This window comes from Protopterus annectens, chromosome 3.part1 (assembly GCF_019279795.1).
Source record: "Protopterus annectens isolate FY-2018-M chromosome 3.part1, PAN1.0, whole genome shotgun sequence".
NCBI classification, from domain to species: domain Eukaryota; kingdom Metazoa; phylum Chordata; order Ceratodontiformes; family Protopteridae; genus Protopterus; species Protopterus annectens.
The window spans coordinates 581,817,464-581,836,493 of record NC_056732.1 but is presented as its reverse complement, the minus strand read 5'-3'; the positions used below and the strand labels follow the sequence as shown (position 1 = coordinate 581,836,493).

Here is a 19,030-nt window from a genome sequence, read left to right as displayed (position 1 = left end):
TGCCATGACCTTATGGGATATAGCCCTAAATTTGAATCTGGATCTACAGGCACAATTCATTCCAGAAAAACAAAATCTCTTAGCAGACATCTTAAGCAGAAACATTTTGGATCCTCACGAGTGGATGTTGGACCCCAACTTATTCAGCAAGATAACTGCAGTTTGGGGCTGTCCTCAGATGGATCTGTTTGCTTCCCATCTCAACCATCATTTGCCTCTCTTTTGCACCAGGTCCTTCCACAAGACAGCTTGGAAAGTGGATGCCCTGTCCTTCAGCTGGAGGAATCTTTCGGGATATGCCTTCCCTCCTCTTCCTCTTCTGCCTCGGGTATTGCTAAAGATAAAGCTAGACAAACCCAGACTGATCATTTTGATATCTCCAAATTGGCCTCGTCAGTTTTGGTACCCTACTCTACTGCACCTTTCCTCGGCCCCTCCTTGGAGTCTTCCTCTGACCCATTCTCTACTGTCCCAGCATCAGGGTCAGGTATTTCACTCTCAAATCAAGACTCTCTGTCTAGCAGCTTGGCTCATCAAAGGCAATTGATTCCTTCTTCTCTTCCTAAACAAGTTTTGGATGTTCTTTTGGAAGCTAGGCATCCTAGTACAAGGAAATCTTATGCTTCTAAATGGAAAAGATTTTGTATTTGGATGCAGGATCGTGGCTCTGACCCTCTAATACCTGATATTTCATCTATTTTACTTTATCTCTCAGACCTTTTGCTTTAAGGTCTTTCATTTTCTTCCATTAAAATTCATGCTTCTGCTATTTCAGCTCATTTCAATTGTGATCCTCCCATTTTTTCCCACCAGTTGGTCAGACAATTTCTGAGAGGAGCTAAGAATTTAAAACCTCCTAGAAGTCCTCCTGTCCCTCCTTGGGATCTCAACTATGTCTTGGAAAAGCTTACTTTGCCTCCTTTTGAGCCTGCTGCCTCTGCGGACATTAAGTTCTTATCCTGGAAGACAGCTATCTTGTTGGCCTTGACTTCTGCTAGAAGGGTGTCTTGAGTTACAAGCCCTCATGGCCGTGGAACCATACCTCATTTTCCATCAGGGCAGAGTTTCCTTGAGGACCAATCCTACGTTTATGCCTAAGGTTGTTTCTAGAGTGGCTCTAAATCAGACCATTCACCTTCCTACCTTTTTTTCCAAAACCCCAAAATAAGGGGGAAAAGATTTTGCATTCATTGGACGTACACAGGCAACTACGCTTTTACCTGGACAAAACTAAAAGTTTCAGAAAATCAGATCAATTGCTTATTTCTTTTGCTTCCAGCTCTCTTGGTAAAGCCATTTCTAAGCAAACTATTTCCAAATGGATTGCTCATGGAATAAGATATTGTTACACTCTTCATGGAAAACAGATTCCAGGTACCGTCAGGACTCATTCTACTAGAGCAGCTGCCACTTCAGCAGCCTTTCTCAGAGGAGTTCCTACCAAGGACATTCTGGAGGCTGCCACTTGGAGTTCTGTGCATACTTTTTCCAAGCACTATAACCTCCCTTTGTACTCTAAGTCTAGGGCAGGCTTTGCCTCTGCTGTTTTGCAGGGTCTTCTAGCTGCTCCTTCTACTTCATAACCTCCTCCCGTATTCTCAGCTTTGGGATTCTACCCTACAGTTATGACTGCAACAGTGAAACACGAAGAACATAGTACAGTTGTGTATACCTACCATAAATGTAGATGTTCGTGTGTCTTCACTGTTGCAGTCATTCCTCCTCCAGACCCCTCTTGTTTCTATTTGCTTACTGTGTTTCCTTTTCCACTACCTTTCTGGTGTATTTGTGTTTCCCTTGGGACACCTTTTTGGTTTTGTGGGGGCTTCTAACATCAGGGGCAAGAAAGGCTGGAGAAGATGGCGTCTGCTGTCAGCTTTATACCCATACGCTCTGACGTCAGGGTTCTGGCTGAAACAGCCGACGCCGGACCCAGACTTGATATTCTGGCCGACCTCGGGCTGCCTGCCGGCAGGAGTACCCTACAGTTATGACTGCAACAGTGAAGACACTCTAACTTCTACATTTATGGTAGGTATACACAACTGTACTTTTTACCTTCATAGGCCAAAACCATTCAGAAAGTCAGACCAGCTTTTTGTGCATCTCTCCAAATCTGGGCCAACCAGTTTTTTAAAGTTGCCCCAGCTAAATGGATTACAGACTGTATCTCATGGATTTACTTTCAGAAGGGTATGACATTACCAAAACCACCCCAAACTCATTCATCTAGATCCATGGCTACTTCATCTGCCTTTTTTTTTTTTGTCAAGAACATCTATTGATAACATCTGTGCAGCAGCTCCATGGTCCATGACCCGTACCTTTGTTTCACATTGCAAATTGGACATTGTATCTAGAAATAGAGCCTCCTTTGGTTTGGTAGTTCTCCCGAATATCTTTCCATGAGGGCCATCCAAGGTCAGTGTAGCTGGGAACTCTGTTGCATCAGTGAGGAAGAATGAACAGGACCACATCAGATTTAAGTTATGTACTCATCATAACTAAGCATCTGCGTTGTCCATTTTCATTCTTCAACTCCCCACTCATCCATCCCCCACCCAACCATTGGAATCTACAGATGCAGGTTTGAGCCTGGTCTTTTCTATGTAGGTGCATCTGTTTCTCTTCTATTATTGGGAAATAGAGCAGCAAACTCAATCAGAGACAACAGGGATGGAGTAGGGTATTATGGGTAGAGGGAGGAGCTTGAGAGCTGGATCCGAACTGTGAAGTATTTGGCCGAGTCTGTACTGAGAATCAGATCTGTAACCCATAAGTGAGGAAGAATGAAAAGGGACTACACAGATGCCTACTTATGGTGAATGCCTAACTTGTAATTTATGCTGCGGGACATCTTTCACTGGGGATGACTTTGCAATCACTGATTCTACCCCATTGCCCTTTCCTTACTAGGAGGAAATCTACCCGAGTTGCATGTTGGCCACGCTTTTTATGTGATCTTGTGACTTTCTGTCTATCTGAACCATGTGTTGGCTACTGTCAAGCTATTTAACAGTCTAGAATGGCTTCTGCTTTATTGCTGTTGCCCCACCCATGTGGACCCAAGTAGTCCTCATATCCTGTTCTGTCTGTTTCGATATGTGCATTCAAGCTATCCATCATCAAGACCAATTCATGTTGTACTGCTTTACCTAGTAGGTCCTGTGGCTGATGTATGAATGCACTCTTTTCCTCACAATCACAACCCTGTTGTGGGGCATAGGCTGTGTGTGTGAATACTGCCCTCATTACACTTGAGTGTGATTGCCATGAGTGTGTCACTAATTCTGATGACATTCCTCACTGTTTTCTGAAGCCTCTCTCACCACAATACCCAAATCTTGTGTAGCCTGTCCTCTTACTGAGTAGACTCTGGATCCCAAGCCAAGTAGCTTTGCTGCACTGCCCTTCCATCTTCTCTTGGATACATAGGATGTTCTTCTTGTTTCACTGTTGCAGTAATCACACTTGGGTTATCTGCCTGCAGGTAGCCCTCATTCGGCCTGAATATCAGAAACTTAGTATTTCTGCGTCAGTTGCTGTCACTCCAGGACTGACGTCAGGTCATCAGGAGTATAAAAACAGGCATCCGACGCCATTACATCAGTCTTTCATGCCGAGGAGCCCGAAGCAGAAGCAGTTCACTTGAGTGCCGGTTGGCCGCTACCTGAGTTTTTGTTACCGATTTGAATCATCCTGAAGTCTTCTAAAGCTAAGTACCCCATTGGGGATCCTTTTTTCTTGCTCTAACCGATGTCAGAAAAAGTTAGCAATTTTCTCGCCTGTGGAAAGCAAGTACCACAACAAGATTTCCATTCTTACTGTGTCACCTGTTTAGGCCCAGACCACTATGTACCTCCCTGTCAGTTTTGTGCTTTGTTCAATGTCCGAACTGTTCATCATCAGGCCCTTATTGTCGCTAAATACTTTCACTCTCGATCTCTGTATTCAGAAATGGGTTCGGTAAGCCATCCAACTACCGATATTCCGAAAAAACATAAAGAGAAAGGCAGAGACAGACCGCACAGGTCGAAAACTGCCAACGCTTCCGTTAAGCTAGTCGTCAGTTCGCCACCCATGATGCCCGCTCCGATGGATTCGCAGGCCGATACCGTGACCTGTTTGAAGTCCGGTATGCCGCGAGATGACTCTGACTACGGAACCTGTGGATGTCTCTACCTTGGATGGGTCCAGAGCCATTGTGCAGGCACTGGCTTCCGAGGAAGTTCTTTGCATTACCGATATTTGACACAAACCGATGACTTATTTCGCGTCTTCAGTTCTGTCTAAAACTACCAATTTTCTAAGGCCAAGAGTACGAGCTACACTTACAAAAATGACTACCCAAACTCAAGCACCTGCTTCCTTGCCACAAATGCTTAAAATGGCAGAAGACTTGATCATGCTGATTAGGGGAAGCCAGCCTTCCCATGCTAAGAGAAAGAGACCTGTATCCAGCAGCTTTAACTGACTAGGAGTCCGACGACTCTGAGGTTTATGATTATGAAGACATGCCTTTAAATGCATATGAGGATTCAGATGCAGAGGAATCCATTCCCTCGGCTTCCCCTTCAGAGGATTTTTCCTTTGGTGCAACCTTGCATACTTTGAGAGCATTTCCACTGGGAATGCCAGGATTATCATCAGTCCAAAAAGAGACTTAGAAATTTTTTAGATTTGCCCCAACATAGACCTTTAGCTATCCCTCCTGTTCTGGATGTTGTGGATGATGTTTTCATGGAATCCAGTCTAACTCCTGATACTCTACCCCTGCTCCAAGGAAACTAGACAGGTACTACAGAGTCCCTGACTCTCTCAAATTTCTTTTCAAATATCCTACTGCTGACCCCAGATGTCATTTCCAAAGGGCCTAAAGGAATAAAAGCCACTACAGCTAAGAATCCCACCACTTCAGACAGAGATTCCCAAGCTTTAGACAGATGGGGTAAAAAAGTATACACCTCTGCAACTCTCACCATTAGGGCATTGAATTGCCAGTTTCACATGCTGAAATACCAGCAACATTTATTAAGCAAAAATTATCTACCTTTACAGACTGTGCAGAAAACAAAGAATTACAGGAGCTTCTGCATTCTGCAAGCCAAGTCAGTAAGCATACCTTGCAGTGTGGGTTTGACGCCCTAGAAGCGTCTTGCAGGGCAGCAGTCACTGGTTCTGTACTGAGAAGGCATGCTTGGCTTAAGGAGCAGACCTTGCCAAATCAAAATTACTAGACGCTCCTTTGAATAAGGACAATCTGTTTGGCACCAAAGTAGAAGAAGTTCTAAAAAAGATGGAAGAAAAAGCTAAATCTAGGCCCAGACCACGACATACCTCACTGTTGGTTTTGTGCCTTGCTCAACGCCTGAACCATTCGTCGTCATGCCCTTACTGTCACTAAATTCTTTTGTTCCTAGCTCTGTATTGCGAAATGGCTTCAGTAAGCATTCCGATTACCGATATTCCGAAAAAACGTAAGGATAAAGACAGACCGCACAGGTTCAAAGCTGCCAACGATGCTTCCGTTAAGCTAGTCGCCCGTTCACTGGTATTTGGTGAGGCGCTTTCGCAGCCCCTGATGCCCGATTCATTGGATTCACAGGCCTCTACCGAGACCCGTTTGGAGTCCAGTATGCTGTGAGGCTCTCTTCATCTATGGAACCAGCAGATATCCGTACTTTGGATGGGTCCAGAGCCGCTGAGCAGGAACCAGCTTCTGGGGAGGTTCTTCGTTCTACCGGTGTTCGACACAGACTCCTTCAGTTCTGTCTAAAACTACCGAGTTTCTAAGGCCAAGAGTACACGCTACGCCTAGAAAACTGATGACCAAAACGCATGCACCTGCTCCTTTGCCACAAAATAAAATGCTTAGAATGTCAGAAGACCTTATTATGCTGATAGGGGAAGTCAGCCTTCCCCTGTTAAGAGAAAAAGGGACCAGTCCCCAGCAGCTTCAACATACCAGGAATCCAACGAGACTGAGGTTTCTGATTATGAAGACATGCTCTTACTTGCTTCTGAGGATTCTGAGGCAGAGGAATCAATTCCCCTCTGCCTCTCCTCCAGAGGATTTCTGTTTTGGTGAAACCTTACATACTTTGAGAGCTTTTCCACTGGGAATGCCAAGACTATCCTCAGTCCAAAAAGAGACTCAGAGAATTTCTAGACTTGCCACAACACAGGCCTTTAGCAGTACCACCAGTCCTGGAAGTTATTGATTTCTTTATGGAATCCAATTTTACTCCTGATAATTTACCCCTTGCTCCTAGGAAACCAGACAGGTACTACAGAGTAACCTGACTCACAAATTTCTTTTCAAAAATCCTACTGCTGACCCAGAGATAATTTTCCAGGGGACTAAAAGTGGCAAGACAACTACAGCTAAGAATCCCACCCCTTTGGACTGATGGGGTAAGAAAGTATATACCTCTGCAACTCTTGCCATTAGGCCTTTGAATTGTAAGTTTTGCATGCTGAAGTGCCTACAACATATTATGGAACTTAAGCAAAAAATAGCTAGCTTTTACAGACTGTGCAGAAACTAAAGAATTGCAAGAGTTATGCATTCTGCAAACCAAGTCAGCAAGCATACATTGCAGTGTGGCTTTGACGCCCTAGAAGCATCTTGCAGGGCAGCAGTCACTGGCTCTGTACTGAGAAGGAATGCTTGGCTTAAGGAGCAGACCTTGCCAGATCATGTCCAATCCAAGTTACTAGATGCTCCTTTGAACAAGGACAATCTGTTTGGCACCAAAGCAGAAGAGGTTCTTAAAAAGGTGGTAGAAAAAGCTAAATCTATGCAGACAAAGATTTCTTACAATTACAGCCTCCTAGAGTCAGTAGGCATTGCCCCTCGAAACACTAGCCCCCTCAAAGCCATCTCAAACTAGACCCAGAGGAAACAGACCCCCCAGACTACAGTCTCAGGGTATGCAGAGATCTTAAGCAATGGAGTGCCTCCACCTCTAAAGCAGGGAGTGCTAAACCACCCCCTTACGGAAAGAATTCCCAATGACTTCTCAACTCCAACCCCCTCCTCTGTCCAACTGCTTGTGTGCCTAGGAGGAAAATTTGCCCTCCATGCAAAAAAACATTCCCATCACCAAAGACCGATGGGTCCTCAACTTTGTATCCCGGGGTACAAATCGTACTTCCACTCACTGCCCACCCCAAGAGAGTTCCCAGACCTCCCTCTAAACCAGTGGGCAGAGGCTCAAAATGAAGTCCAATCCCTGCTCTCTATAAGGGCAATTTAACCGGTTCTTGTGGAACAGATAGGTCAAGGATTCTATTCCAGACTTTTCTTGTTACCCAGAAAATAGGGCACTTGGCACCCAATCCTAGATATTTCAATTCTCAACACCTTCCTTGTGGTACCAAAATTCAAAATGCGCACCCTGCAGCAGCTTCTACCTATGCTAGCCAAAGATGCCTGGTTAGTCACCCTAGACTTAAAAGAAGCCTATCTGCACGTCCCTATAAGGGACTCGTGCAGAAAATGTCTACACTTCAGGGCAGGATCTATGCATTATCGGATCTATGCATTATCAGTTCTCTGCACTTCCCTTTGGATTATCCACTGCTCCCAGAGTATTCACAAAATGCCTGGCTCCAGCCATTGCTTACTACAGACAGAGAAATATTCAAATTTACCCATACTTGGACTACCACCTGATTCAGGCAGACAATCAGGAAATGCTGTTGCAGCTCCTGACATTTGTAAAAAAAAAACCTACTAACCTCCCTGGGGTACAGCATCAATGAAAAGAAATCAAAACTAGTCCCAGTCAAAAGATTGTATTCCTGCGAGCAAGCTTGGACACAACATCCCAGATGTTATTCCTCACTCCAGAAAAACAAGCCTATCTGACAGGCTGTTTTACTCAAATGGCCACCAGAACCCAGCTATCTGCAAGGAAAATCCTGCAGGCCCTAGGGTTCATGGCCTCATGGGTCCTACTAATTCCGTTTGCCAGACTGCATATGAGGAAACTTCAATGGTACTAAAAAAAAAAAAAAAAAAGTTTTGGTGCCAACATTCTCAGGACCTGGAAACTGTCATTCCCATAATACCCCAAGGACAGAGTTTCTTTGGTGGGCAGCAGCATGCCACCACAACATCTGCCCAGACCCAAACCACAGACACATCAGACTATGCCTGGGGTGCACACATGGACGGCAAGTGCATTCAGGGCCACTTGAGCCCAAGTCAAGTGCATCTGCACATCAACCAGAAAGACATGCTAGCTGTGCAGCGTGCTCTGACGGCTTTCAGATCTTTACTCTTACCAGGACACCTGCTAATAAAAACAGACAACACCACAGTTATGTGGTGCATCAACAAGCAGGAGGGCACCCACTCTGCAGGTTAGCCATGGCCCTGTGGAACACGGCCTTGGACATGCAGGTACATGTGCAAGCTCACTTCCTTCCAGCCAAACAAAACTCACTGGCAGATGAATTGAGCAGAAATCTCCTAGACCCAGACAAGTGGCAACTAGAGCCACACACCTTCAACCTTCTGATTCAGAAATGGGGGGACACCAGAGGTGGATCTCTTTGCCCTCCCCCTGCAATCTCCAGCTCAGAAGATTCTTCACCGGGACACCTCACAGCAGGGCCTGGAAAGTGGATGCCCTATCCTTCCACTGGGTAAATCTCTCAATCTATGCCTTTCCCCCTCTGCCCCTCCTCTCAAGAGTATTGCTCAAGATAGAACAGGACAGACCAAGGACAATTCTGATAGCCCTGGACTGGCCATGCCAACACTGGTACCTACTCCTGCAAAGCCCGTCACTGGTGCCACCCTGGCACCTACACCAGACCCCAACCCTGCTCTCTCAGCAGGGGGGACAGATCTTGCATCCGCAATTGCAAACCCTAAATCTTGCAGCCTGGCTTTATTCCTTGAATTCTCCCCCAGTAACCAGCCTAAGCATGCAGGTGCTGGACATCATCCTTGATGCTAGAAGACCCATTACAAGGAAATCCTATGCTAAGTGGTAAGGGTACTGCTCCTGGATTCCATCTAAAGGAGAGGACACAACTCTGCCCTCCCTGCCTCTAATCTTGGATTACCTAGCAGATCTACTCCACAGAGGCCTATCCTTCTCCTCCATTAACATCCATGCCTCTGTCATTTCTGCTCATTACAACACTGAGCCACCTCTCTTCTCTCACCCTCTTATCAAACAGTTCCTGAGAGGGGCAAACAACTTAAGGCCACCAAGGAGAGCACCCACCCCTGCTTTGGGACCTTAACTTTGTACTGGAAAAGCTCATGCTTACCCCCTTTTGAGCCTGCAGCATCAACAGAGTTAAAATTCCTCTGTTGGAAAACAGCCTTGCTTCTGGCCATGACTTCAGCTAGAAGAGTGTCTGAACTACAAGCACTTGTGGCTGTGGAACCCTTCATTATTTTCCATGCTGACAGGGTTTCCCTCAGAACTAACCCTTCCTTTATGCCTAAAGTGGTGTCCAGTCTGGCTCTCAGCCAATCTATCCCTTTGCCTATCTTCTTCCTTAATCCTCAAAATAAAGGGGAAAGGATCCTGCACTCCTTGGATGTGCCCAGAGACAGCTCAAGATTCTACCTTCATAGGACTACGCCCTTCAGAAAATCTTACTAGTTACCAGTCAGCTTTGCAATAGGGGCAGAGGGCAAGGCCATTTTAAAGAAAACAGTTTCCAAATGGATAGCACAGTGGATCCATTTCTGCTGCAAGCACCATGGGAAACCAACCCTCAGGGGGTCAGAACACATTCCACTAGGGCAACTTCTACCTCTGCAGCATTCCTCAGGGGAGTCCCTACCTGGGACAGCCTGAAAGCTGCTACCTGTAGTTCCGTACACACCTTCACCAAGTGAAACATGAAGAACATAGTACAGTTGTGTGCACTTACCATAAATGAAGATGTCCGAGTGTGTTCACTGTTGCAGTCCTGGTTTCCCTCCCTCCAGCCCCCTTGTCTCTCTCTCTCTCCTCTATTACTCACCCTTTACAGGACTATTGGTGTTTACTTTTTAACTGGTGTTTTTTTTCCACCATAACTTAGCTTCCTATTTGGGGGGCTCCTGACATTTGGGGTAAGAAAAGCTGATGTAATGGCATCGGATGCCTGTTTTTATACCCCTGATAACCTGACGTCAGTCCTGGAATGACGGCAACCAACGCAGAAATATTAAGTTTCTGGTATTCAGGCCGACTGAGGGCTACCTGCAGGCAGATAACCTAAGTGTGATGACTGCAACGGTGAATACACTTGAACATCTACATTTATGGTAAGTGTACACAACTGTACTATGTCCAGTCTCCTCTGTACCATCATTTCATCCTCTTCCAAGCTCCGTCCTGTCAGTGAACCTCCATTGAGTGTAGTGATTCTTAGTTCATGTTTGGCAGGTTGGTTGATTTTCACGTCCAGCTTTCACTCAACAGAGCTATCTCAGGTAACCCAGCCTTGACAACTTGACACTGGCCAGTAGCTTATTGACCCAGGGCTGCTGGGTTTTATGATGGGCACACACACCCCTCCCACCATTAGTATAGGTCCCTGGCTTAGGTTGGAGTAGCCCCGGTCCTCGACCCACTTATCACTGGCAAATACCCATACCGAATTGGCAACAATAAGTCAATATGACCGAATGACTTGGAGACATATTTTACACCATCAAGTGGCTAGCCCTGCCATGGCATGCAGTCAGTGATCTATGTGCTCCAATCTTGAGAATACTGCTCACCACAGTAGATGCCTAAAGCGGTTGTTCTGTCCAACTCTTCCCCCTATTAGGGCATCATATAGATGCTGTGCAGCTACCCACAGCTCCATTCATTGGTGAGTTTGAGATGGAAACACTCAGCATGTTTTTTGGAGGTTGGAGGAATCCCACAGAGATGCAGGGATACATTAGAACATTTTTTTCTCAAACTTTAATATGAAACTTGATAAGTTGCAGTTTAGTTTTTATGAAAACATATAGAATATGAAGATAGTCAACTGTAAAGAGAAATGGAAAATAGAAAATTCAAGGCATGTTGTGGGGAAGAGTGGCTCAAATAATTTGAGTTTGTAGCTATTTTCTTATATATTTGAGATGTATAAGATAAGATATTTTTAATTCTCTTGGCTTTATTTGACAAACTGTATACTACTTGTGGGTAAATTCTGGTCCTTCGCAAGTGGAATTGCATGCAACTTTCTCGCTGAAAAAATATTAGTGAATGAAAATGATTTAGTAAAGTAATAGTCATTTTGTCTGTGGGATATATTACATCCACCTGAGCTACCTCTGACTCTGGTGTTTGCTGTCTCTTGTTTGAAGGATGTCACCTCAGAAGTGCAGCATTCCCCTTATGCTGAACTGCAGTGTTAGTACTGGAAAATGAGTCCAAGCACCCAATTAGGGGAAGAAGCACACTCCTGTGACCTAGTATCAAAGGTGAGTGTGCTACTTGTTGAACAGCACCCACTAATCTGTGGCCAGTCAAGAAGGGTCACTGTTTCAGCAAAGGTATTTGAGCTTTCAAGCTGGAAAAATATTTATGGCAGCCTTCTACCATTGGAGTGTTATGTTTTACTGCATGCACCCAGTCTATGCATCTTTCTCGAAAAGTGCTGCTCTGGTTCTCCTATAGTTCAGTGGTCAAGATTCAAGTCATTGAAGAGAGAGAGACCTGCGACCGTAAGCTGCATGTCAAAAATATGAATGCAGCAGGTGATTTACATTTTATCTTGATCAGCAAGCTATTACTTTCCAAATTTCTTGTCCTTTCATATACTGTCTGTCTTGTGAAGTAATCCCAGAGGAATCATTTTGTACTCTTCCATAGTTTTACCTTACATTGCCTTGGCTGTTGTCTTGCATGTTAATTCACTGATGTCAGAGATGGTTTGGTAAAAATGTTCAAAGTTTGCAGGCATCTATTTATCCTAAAAATGTAGGCTTCACCTAGTGGTTATGGCTTCATTAGTATAAATATTAAGACACTACTTCAGTAAAGTCTGTAATTTATCTTAATGTGCATGTGTCAATATATTTTGATGGTAATCCTGTTCTGGTTGATCATTCCAATTTGATTACTGAGGATGTTTCCCACCCCCTGGTAAATCATTGCAAAGTAATTAATAAAACATCATAAAACTTTTTTTGTGTGGGACATTGCCCCCAGCGCTTCCTACTTGTCAGATCTCTGTCCCCAATTTGGTATGTAAATTTGTAGAAGTGGGGGGAAATTACCATTTTCCATGAGTTGGTCTTGCTTACAGATACGGCTTGCAGTTGAGATTGGGAGTGTTGGGGTCAGATCACCCCCCTGCAAAAACAATCTAAAGTTAAATGTGTGTTCTGTTAATGTTGGGATGGCCAAATGGTGCGACAGCAATGTGAGGGCATTAGATCAGGCACCTGTAAGTATATGATCTTTGGGTAAAAGTAGATCCTTCAAAAGGTTTCCACTTGTTCTGTGGAGATGAAAACAACTGTAAAAATTTCTCCAAAGCCAACTTCATGCTTCTTAAGACTGAAGTGGCAAACTTCATGACACCCATGCAGATGGACAATAGAGGTGCGACTGCTGAATCCTATACAAATGCACTTTAATAAGCACTTACACAAGTGCATGAATTGTGCTATCCCTAACAGAACCAAGATGCTATCCTCCAAACTAAGGAAGCCAGTCTGGTGGTCTTCTGCCATAAACAAACTCTACAACAGAAGAAAGAAATTGTTGTTAAAAAAAAAAAAAAAAAAAAAAAAAAAAAAGAGTAAAATCCCATGATTGGAGGAACTCCCTGGTCAGCCTCAGTAAGAAGCTGAGCTCCCTCATAAAATCCTCCAAAGCTAGTTATGAAAACAAAATCTCCACTGATTCTAAAGACAACCACAAAGCATTCTATATCTATGTCAAGAATCTCAATAGCAACATTCAGATCTGCTCTGAGTTACAGCACAATGGCACTAAATATACAGAACCAACTGATATTGCCAACATCCTGGCAGATAGGTTCAGTGCTAACTTTACCCCCCTCTCACCCCCAAAGGGCCCATCTCTATACTGGAAGAATGCAAAGTTCCTGTAATCATGGCTGCACAGGTAAAAACCTCACTCTCCAAAGCCAGGAACACAGCATCCATGGGACCTGACAACATCCCAGGCTGCCTTCTACACGAACTACAGAATGAACTGGCACCCCACCCTAAGTACCATGTTCAGTCATAGCCTCACCTCAACCTTTGTACCCATTGAATGGTGCACCGAGACGGTTATCCCACTCCACAAAGGGGGAGCCATGACACCCTGGGAACTAGCGCCCCATTAGCCTGACGAGCCTGGTCTGCGAGGCTATGGAACGTATCATCATGGAACTCTTAAACAAAAACATTGGAGATCTCCAAACTCTGGACCCCACACAGTTCGGGTTTGTAAAAGGCAGATCATGTCTCCTAAACCTGATAGACTTCTTTGAAACGGTCACCAAAGCCATAGATGAGGGTAAGGTGGTTCACACAGCCTTTCTAGATCTCGGCAAGGCATTCAACACCATCCCCCACTCTGGAATTGTAGATAAACTCACTAAACTAGGTATAAATCCCAATGTCACAAGATGGGTTGCCAACTGGCTTACTGACAGAACCCACACTGTGAAAGTAGCAGACTCCAAATCACACTTCAGACCAGTGACAAGTGGAGCACCACAGGGTTCAGTCCTGGGTCCTCTCCTGTTTCGTATCTACTTCTCTGAAGTGCAGGCTAACAGAAGGTCTTTGGCTAACTGAGTTCGCAGATGACTGCAAACTAGGAGCCATAATAGAAACTCCTAATGATGTGAACATCCTACAAAAGGGCCTCACTGAGACAGATGCCTGGTGTCAAAGTCATGGCCTCAAGCTCAATGCCAGAAAGTGCATTGTCATCCCCTTTGGTAAAAACTCTGTACCCATGAACTACCACATAGACTATAGTCTACTTAACACCATAAGTGTGATAAGAGACTTTAGGACACAGGTGGACAGTAGTCTCTCCTTTGATAATCACATTGTCACAGTGGTCAGGAATTCCTTCTACGTGGCATACCTCATCACAAAAGGTTTCTCATTCAGAAAAGAAAGAGGTCATTGTTCCCCTCTACTCATCACTCATTAGACCCATTATATAGAGTACAACGCCCCTTTTGGTATGTACCTCACAAGACATCTACAACAATTGGAAAGGCCGCAGAAATACCTCACAAAGAGGATTACTGTCTTCAGATGCCCTACGCAGGCTGTCTCAAAAAACTCCAGCTTTACTCCATCGCATATCGCCTACTCGGAGGCGATCTCTGCCTAACATACAAAGCTATGTCAAACCCAGAGCTGTTGGACATGCTCCACTTAAAGAATTCCCAGTCTCTCTGAGCTACACGCTCTAGGGACCTAAACCTTGTCACCACAATAAACAGAACATGCTGGAGGGATAGATTCCTGTCCCAGAGACTTCCCATATTCTGGAACAGACTACCTCTCTATATCAAACAGAGCTCTTTATTAGTACTCTTAAAGAAAAATCTTGATGATTGGATGGGTAATAGAAAATTCACCCCGGGGATTACTTCTGTGGCTCTGCTTGACAGGGGCACAGGAAAATAATTTTCTTGGCTGGCGAAAGCCAGGGTACCTTTTTGGCTAGGCTTGTATAGGCCCTAGGGCCAATAACCTAGTACCTACGAAATTTAACTGTAAATCTGCCATACTTCAAAACTTAAAAATGATAAAAACATAGTGGTACAAACTGGGTGGTATGTCCTCCGTTGCACAAATAAAGACAAATATACTAGCAAGTAATAAAACAGCAACGGAAGGCAATCAGGCAGTACTGAAAGCAACCAGGCAGTACTAAAAGCAATCTGGAAATGCTGAATTCCCAAGTCCAAATAAATCCAAACGAGGTACAAAGCACTTCAAATTACAATCCATCTCATAAATTCAGGAACGCAGCCAAGTGCAAAACCATAAAAAACATTCTTTTATTGTAGTCGACCATAGGTAAGCGCTTTCACAATATAGCTTCATCAAACCATACTTCAAAACTTGTTGCAGGTTTTTAAGCATCAGAAAAAGTTGTCAAGCTCCTTTGCAATTTGATAGTTGGAATTCCACTCTTAAAAGTCACACCTGATGATGATGGAGTCCCTTGTTCTTAAGGTTATTCCATGAGAAAACTTACTGTTAACTTCTGGCCTTTTTTGTACACACACAACCTCCACTTCAGAAATATGCAGATGTAACTCTGGAAAAACGAAGTCGGCTTAAACCCAGCAGCAAATTATGAGACTCCACAAGTTGTTTTTAGCGCTTTCATTCACTTTAATCTTCTGTGAACTTCCTCAGAGGAAGTTCACAGAAGATTAAAGTGAATGAAAGCGCTAAAAACAACTGCTGGGTTTAAGCTGACTTCGTTTTTCCAGAGTTACTTGGTTGCAGTGTCTTTCTGTTCTTTTAAATATGCAGATGTGTTGTAGTATATTTTAGGTTCATATTTTTGAATGTATGAAACTGATGCTTCTATTTTTCCCCTAAAGTTGGACAGAACAGTATATGGATATCGGATGATGTTTCTTCTAGTGCACTTGAACCATTGTCATTGGTCTGGGCAAAATGCAGTGGATATCCTTCATATCCAGCACTGGTAAGTTTATTTCCAACTTCTATTTCATGATACATGTATGGTCTGGTATTTGGTATATGCTTGCACAATCTCATTAAACACTTCCACCTGTTAAATTAGTTAGCACTGCCATTTTTACTGCTGCATGTTGTTTTTCAGACCAAGTTTGGTAGCTGACTCAATTGTTTTCTACTGAGAGGGTGACTGTTTTAATTAGGTTTGTATTCATGGGTCTCTTGGATCCGAGTGGTTCAAGTACCTGTTTTCAGATGAAAATTGAACTTGCATGCGTTTTCATGCTTCAGTAGGTAGATGTTCTTCGTGTTTCACTGTTGCAGTCATTACATTTGGGTTATCCTGCTGGCAGGTTGCCCTCAGTCGGCCTGAATTCCAAAGTCTTGAGTCCTGTGTCGGCTGCCATAGCCTCTTCCCTGATGTCAGTTCGTCAGGGATATAAAAGATGCAGCGGATGCCATTTTATTCAGTCTTTCTTTCTGCGCGGTGCCCGAAGCAGAAGCAGTTCACAAGTGCCGGTCGGCCGACTCCTGAGATTTTCGTGTTTGAGTTTCAGATCCAAAGTCTTCATTAAAACCTAAGTACCCCGTTGGGGAAACTTTTTTCTTGCTCCAGACCGATGTCAGAAAAAGTAAATTGTTTTTCTTGTGGGATGCAAATACCTCATAAGGATTTTCATTCTTATTGTATTCCTTGCCTAGGCCCTAACCACGACATTGCTAGTTGTCTGTTTTGTGCTAGATTTAACCAACGCACTATTAAACGTTGGTACAATTTTACATTCAGCTATTTTGAGCGAAGATTTAATTATGCAATGTCGTCGGATAGCCATCCTACTACCAGAGTTCACAAAAAACGCTAAGAAAAAGAAAAAGACAGGCAACCAAGATCCAAAACCGACAACGAAGCTTCTCCTAAGCAAGTCGCCAGTTCGCCGGTTCTCAGTGAGGCGCTTTCGCAGCCCCTGACACCTGCTACTTTAGACTCAGGCCGCTACAGAGTCCCACGTGGAGTCGGACAAGATTCTGGAAACCCAAGGTATTGGAGCCTCGGAGATTATTCCCTTAGATGGGTCCGGAGCCGCTGCGCAGGCATTGGCTTCTGAGGGTGTATTCAGACCTAAACAGTTATATATAAAATCGACTTCAAAGACTAAGACACCTTTAAAAGCAAAGAAACAAGTTCACCAGCCTCAAGGACAGGCCTCCATGCCCAAAAAACAGATGCTCAAAATGGCCGAAGACTTAATTACCTTGATCAGGGGTTCCCATTCCCCTCCCGATAAGAGGCCTAGGCAAGAGACAGACTATGAATCTTCAGATCAGGTTTCCATTTCTTCCAATTCCTATTCTGATCAAGAATATTCTCTTCCCCCCTATGAGGATTCTGATGCTGAAGAATCAATTCCTTCAACTTTTCCTCCTGAGGACTACTCTTTTGAGGAAACCTTGCATACTGTGAGGGAGCACTTCCATTGGGAGAGCCAAGATTTTTCAGAATCTAAGAAAAGGCTCAGAGACTTCCTTTTACTACCTCAACACAGGCCTCTAGCTATTCCACCTGTGTTGGACATTGTAGATAGAGTTCACGGAGTCTAGTCTGACCACTGACTCTTTATCTCCAGCTCCTGTTAAGCCGGACAGATACTACAGGGTCCCTGACTCTCATAAATTCCTTTTCAAAAACCCTACTGCAGACCGAGAAACTATTTCTCTGGGTCCCAAAGGGGTCAAGGCTTCTACTGCAAAAAACCCTATCCCCTCTGACAGGGATTCTAGGGCACTGGATAGATGGGGAAAAAAGATTTACACATCTGCTACTTTGGCTGTAAGAGCCTTAAATTGCCACTTTCATATGCTCAAATATCAGCAATATATAATGACACTGCTTAAACAGAAAATTATGGCAAATTCTGATTGTGCAGAAAACAAAGAAATTCAGGATTTATTGCATACAGCTGAACAAGTTGGAAAGCATACTTTGCAATGTGGGTTTGATTCTCTGGAGGCCTCCTGCAGGGCTGCTGTTACGGGTTCTGTCATTAGGAGGCATGCTTGGTTAAAGGAACAAACTCTGCCTGACCATGTTAAAGCAAAATTATTAGATGCTCCTTTACAACATGATACCTTGTTTGGTGTTAAGGCAGAAGAGGTGTTAAAGAAAATGGAGGGCAAAGCTAAATCTATGCAAACGGTCAAGGATTTTTTTACAGGTACAGCCACCTAGATTTAGCTGACACTTGCCTACAAAGAATTGGTCCTTTCCGGTCTCAGACTGACCTCAATGGGGCAGATCCAGACGCCCTAGTGGCAGATCACAGCCGCAAGGATCCTACAGCCTAAACAGTGGAGTGCTTCTACCTCCAAAGGTGGAGAAGACAAAGCACAATCATACAGGAAGTCCCAATGATTTCCCCCTGCCTGCACCAAGCACTTATCTTCTGGCAGCACCCTTAGGGGGGAAAACTAGCACTTTTTTTTTTCTCAAAATTGGCACATTATAACCCATGACAAATGGGTTCTAGACAGTGTCACAAGGCTACAAGTTTCATTTCCATACCCTGCCAAGGGCAAACGGTTGGCCAGACCTGCCAAAAATCAGTGGGCAGAGGCTCAAAAACAAGTTGCAGCTCTCATGGACATGAGGGCTATTCAGCAAGTGCCACAGCAAGAGCAGGGACAAGGATTTTACTCGACTGTTCTTGGTACCCAGAAAGGACAAAGCATGGAGACCAATACAGGACCTATCTATTCTAAACACTTTCCTGGACATACCAAAATTCAAGATGTTGACCTTACAACAGCTTCTGCCCATGCTGGGCAGCAAGGCTTGGCTCGTCACTTTATACCTAAAAGAGGCATACCTGCATGTTCCAATCAGGCAATCATGCAGAAGATACCTCAGATTCAAGGCTGGCTCAAAGCATTACCAATTCTCTGCACTGCCCTTTGGCTTATCTACAGTGCCCAGGGTCTTCACAAAGTGCCTGGCACCAGTAATTGCTTACTGCAGACAAAGAGGAATACAAATATATCCCTAATTGGACAACTGCCTCATACAAGCAGAGAACAAGGACATTCTACTACAGCATCTGACGTTTGTGATAAGACTTTTAACATGCCTAGGGTACACAGTCAACAAAAAGAAATCAAAACTAGTACCCTATAAAGAGATAATATTCCTGGGTGCAAGCTTAAATACAACTGCTCAGATGGCTTATCTCACTCCAGAAAAAGAAAGGCAACTGACTACTAATTTCAAGGAAATGGCAACAAAGGCCCAGTTATTTGCAAGAAAAATTCTGCAGGCTTTGGGTTATCTCCTCAAAAACCCAAGCAAGACTCATTAGGAAAACAGGGGTTTTT

General features: G+C 44.1%; 1 protein-coding gene across 4 annotated transcripts in view; it reads left to right on the top strand.

The window, feature by feature from the left end:
* Positions 1 to 19,030, top strand: part of BRD1 (bromodomain containing 1) — a 2,713,326-nt gene that overhangs the window by 2,370,516 nt on the left and 323,780 nt on the right. For all 4 annotated transcript variants that reach the window (XM_044066979.1, XM_044066978.1, XM_044066977.1 and 1 more), the window contains one exon: positions 15,565 to 15,671. In XM_044066979.1, coding sequence (XP_043922914.1) covers positions 15,565 to 15,671 — 107 coding nt within the window. The remainder of the gene's footprint in view (positions 1 to 15,564; positions 15,672 to 19,030) is intronic.